At 34.6% G+C, this 3,229-nt stretch overlaps 1 protein-coding gene across 1 annotated transcript; it reads right to left on the reverse strand.

Moving 5' to 3' along the window:
- Window positions 1-724: 724 nt before the first annotated feature.
- Window positions 725-2,608, reverse strand: LOC127093249 (heavy metal-associated isoprenylated plant protein 35). Its single transcript, XM_051032159.1, has 3 exons — window positions 2,350-2,608; window positions 2,202-2,277; window positions 725-2,128 (listed from the first exon to the last, which is right to left on the reverse strand). Exons 1-3 carry the CDS (start codon window positions 2,386-2,388, stop codon window positions 999-1,001), a joined length of 1,245 nt encoding a protein of 414 aa, XP_050888116.1. The 5' UTR covers window positions 2,389-2,608; the 3' UTR covers window positions 725-998.
- Between the last annotated feature and the right edge of the window lie 621 nt (window positions 2,609-3,229).

Here is a 3,229-nt window from a genome sequence, read left to right on the forward strand (position 1 = left end):
GTCTTCGGAATTTTATTTTTAGATATGTGGTATATATATTCACTTTTGATGTAGTGTAGGTGAATTCTTGTACTTTTGTAAGCTATATGTTATTTGATGTATTAGTACTAACGTTTAATATTCTAAATGTGATCATTCTAAATACTCTCATTTTGGGGTGTTACAACAACAAAATTGAAGATTGAGAAGTGATAGAGCAAAAAAACTTCGATATGTAAAAAATTCATGTCAAAGATAACCTAGCACATGTTATGGTAAAACTAACCTATACAAACAAATTCATATGGTGTGATCATATATCAGGGTGGAAAATTCACAAAAATGACTTTAAGTGAGGGATTGTGAGAATATAAAATCATATTTATGATGCAAATAATCAACATAGTAAAAATTTATTATTAAATAAATGGTATTAATATATAAGTAGGAATTCATAAGAAGATAATAAAATTCTTTTAAACCTCTAAATAAAATAACAATAAGTATAAAAAAAATACTTTGTATTCGTTATAACATTCAGTATAACAACGGTAATGCAGAGAGAAATATACAAACAAAAATATTATTATATTTCTCTTATACATAAGATAATCTTCTAGCATTTAAAATAAGAGAAACATTAAAAAAGAATTATAAGAATCTCATGAGTAAATCCCACATGGAAGAAACCAGAAGAAAAAGTATTCTAAAAAATATTCTAAAATAGTAAAGTGAAAAGTGAAAATAAGGAGGATGCAAGGCCAATAATTTTAAAATTTCACTACATTGTCCTAATACGATACATATCAAGAGTCCAGGACAACCACTGATCAAAAGCCGTAAACACCCAGAATTCTATTATTCTACCCAACTTTCCATCCATTCAAACCAAACAGACTAGTAATATTTTTTTCTTTTCTTTCGTTCTTTTGAAGCTTTTCATCTGATCCTTATCTACACCATTACAAAATTCTCTCATGCCCCATACAAGTTGTATGTTCCAACAGAATGATTACAAATCACATCACACTACACGCATTAGGATTTTCATCACTAAAATAAACAAACGAATCAGACGGTTGTGATGAACTATACGTTTCCGATGATTCATACGTGTACGGCCTAGGTTGACCCTCCATCTCGTTTCCCGAATTCACCACATGCGCGTATTGATACGGTTGCGGAGGCGCATAATACGCCGCACCGTAACTACTATTGCTCGGATACGCTGTGTGATGGCTCACGGTATAAACCGGTGCAGCAGCAGAAACCGGAGGTGCATAGTAATGAGGTGGATAAAATTGTTGGTTAATAAAATGACGTGGCGGAACCTCATTGGGTATATTTGAAACTGGAACTGAACCTCTATGTACTTGATCATGAAAATTACTTTGACCATGTGACCGATAACCTGAACCACCGGTACCCGGAGCATCACCAAGCTGTTCAGCAACACTCTCATTAGCGTTGTTGCTGTTAGCTTTACCTTTTTCTTTCTTTTTCTTCTTTTTCACTCCGCTGCTATCACCACCGGTGGAACCGGTTTTCTCATTCGTTGATGCTTCTTCATTATTATCGCAAGGAAATTGCACTGCGACGCTAACTTTTTTCTCGGGAACCGGTCCAGCCGGTAACACAACTGTTTGCTTCCTCACTTCTGGCTTCGGTTCTTGAACGTGTACTACACCGGATTTACCGGTTGCGTTTCCTTCATTGGATTTGTTAACGTTACTGTTCCCGTTAGCGTTAACCTCGCCGCTTCCATTTCCTTTTTTAGCGGTGTTGCCGTTAACTTCACCGCCTCCATTACCTTTTTTAACGGCGCTTCCGTTAACTTCAACGCTTTCGGATGCCTCGTCAACTTTAACTTTAACTTTACCTGTTTCATTGTTGTATTCACCGGTTTGTTTGATTTCTATTTCTTCGTTGTCTTCAGTTTCTGGATCGCTCTGTTTCTCTTTGCTCTCAGGTTTTCTCTGCTTCTTCTTTTTAGCATCGGTTGGTTTTGGTTCAGGTTCCGTTTCAGGTTGAGGCCATAACTCAGCATGCTTCCCTGTCTTGGTCAATTTCATGATCAAAATATCGCTGTTTACGTTCCCAGTTACTACAACTTTTTGTTGCTTCAAATCAATGTTTACGCTAGTAACACCTAGATTACATAGGAGTGTTTAATAAACATAAAATTAAATAATAATAAAATGAAGAAGAAGAAAAATAATTACCATATATGCTTTGAAGAATTTTGATGACTTTTTTCTTGCAGCCTTGGCAGTGAATGGAGACCTTCAAGACAATCGTCTGGAAGAGAAAGCGTAACTAATAAGTTCAGAAAGAAATGAAATGAAAGTAAGAGATGGAAGAGAGTTTTACCTTGTAGTTTGGATGTTGTTGTGTTTCTGTTGAGGCCATTTGAGTTGAAGTTGAAAGAGAGACACAGAGTTTGTTAGAGAGAAGATGAATAAGGGTGAAAGGGTACTTTGAAACTGATGGGAACGATTAAAAAGCAGAGAATAAAGGCATCGAGGCACTAACGAATATTGTATTGTATGATAGGTTAAATAAAAGAGGCAAAAGTTAGTACATGTAGGCTTTCATGAAAAGGAGGACCTCGAAAAAGAAGCAAAATATCGTAGGGCCTTGTTTGTTCGCGGTGTAACCATATAGTACTACTTTTTCTTCTTTTTGACAAAGGAATACTTGAAATCACTCATTTAATTATTTCATTAATTTTTTTAAAATATAATATAGGAGTTCATGTTTTAATCGCACACCTAACAGTCAGTATAGAATTTGATGTGGCTTCATTTTTTTCTTTCTCTTATAATGGATTTCAGATTGCATACATTCAAAATTACATGCAATCCTGCGTTAGGATTGCATTTAGAACATATCTGGTCATCCGATTATGATTACAAAGGCAAGATTTAAAGTAGATTTTTTACTTCAACTATTAGGTTGGACTACTAAATCATAAGTGACAGTTTGCTTGACGATAAGATAGGGTGGAGAAGAAGAAAAAAAGTCATGTGGAAGTATTTGGACATTTTCAATATCATTCTACTTTCGTGGATTCCCTCAAATATAATTCGGCCATATTACTTGCCGCTAAGTGTTATTAAGAGTTGACTACTAATACTTTCTATCTCCCTTGTGATCTTAATTTTTTGAAGCATAGGCCTATATCTTTTTAAGTATTTCTCATTTATTCGTAAAGTTTGTTTATCAGAATTTGACTCTTCAATTTCATATG

The sequence above is a fragment of the Lathyrus oleraceus genome, chromosome 6, assembly GCF_024323335.1.
Source record: "Lathyrus oleraceus cultivar Zhongwan6 chromosome 6, CAAS_Psat_ZW6_1.0, whole genome shotgun sequence".
NCBI lineage: Eukaryota > Viridiplantae > Streptophyta > Magnoliopsida > Fabales > Fabaceae > Lathyrus > Lathyrus oleraceus.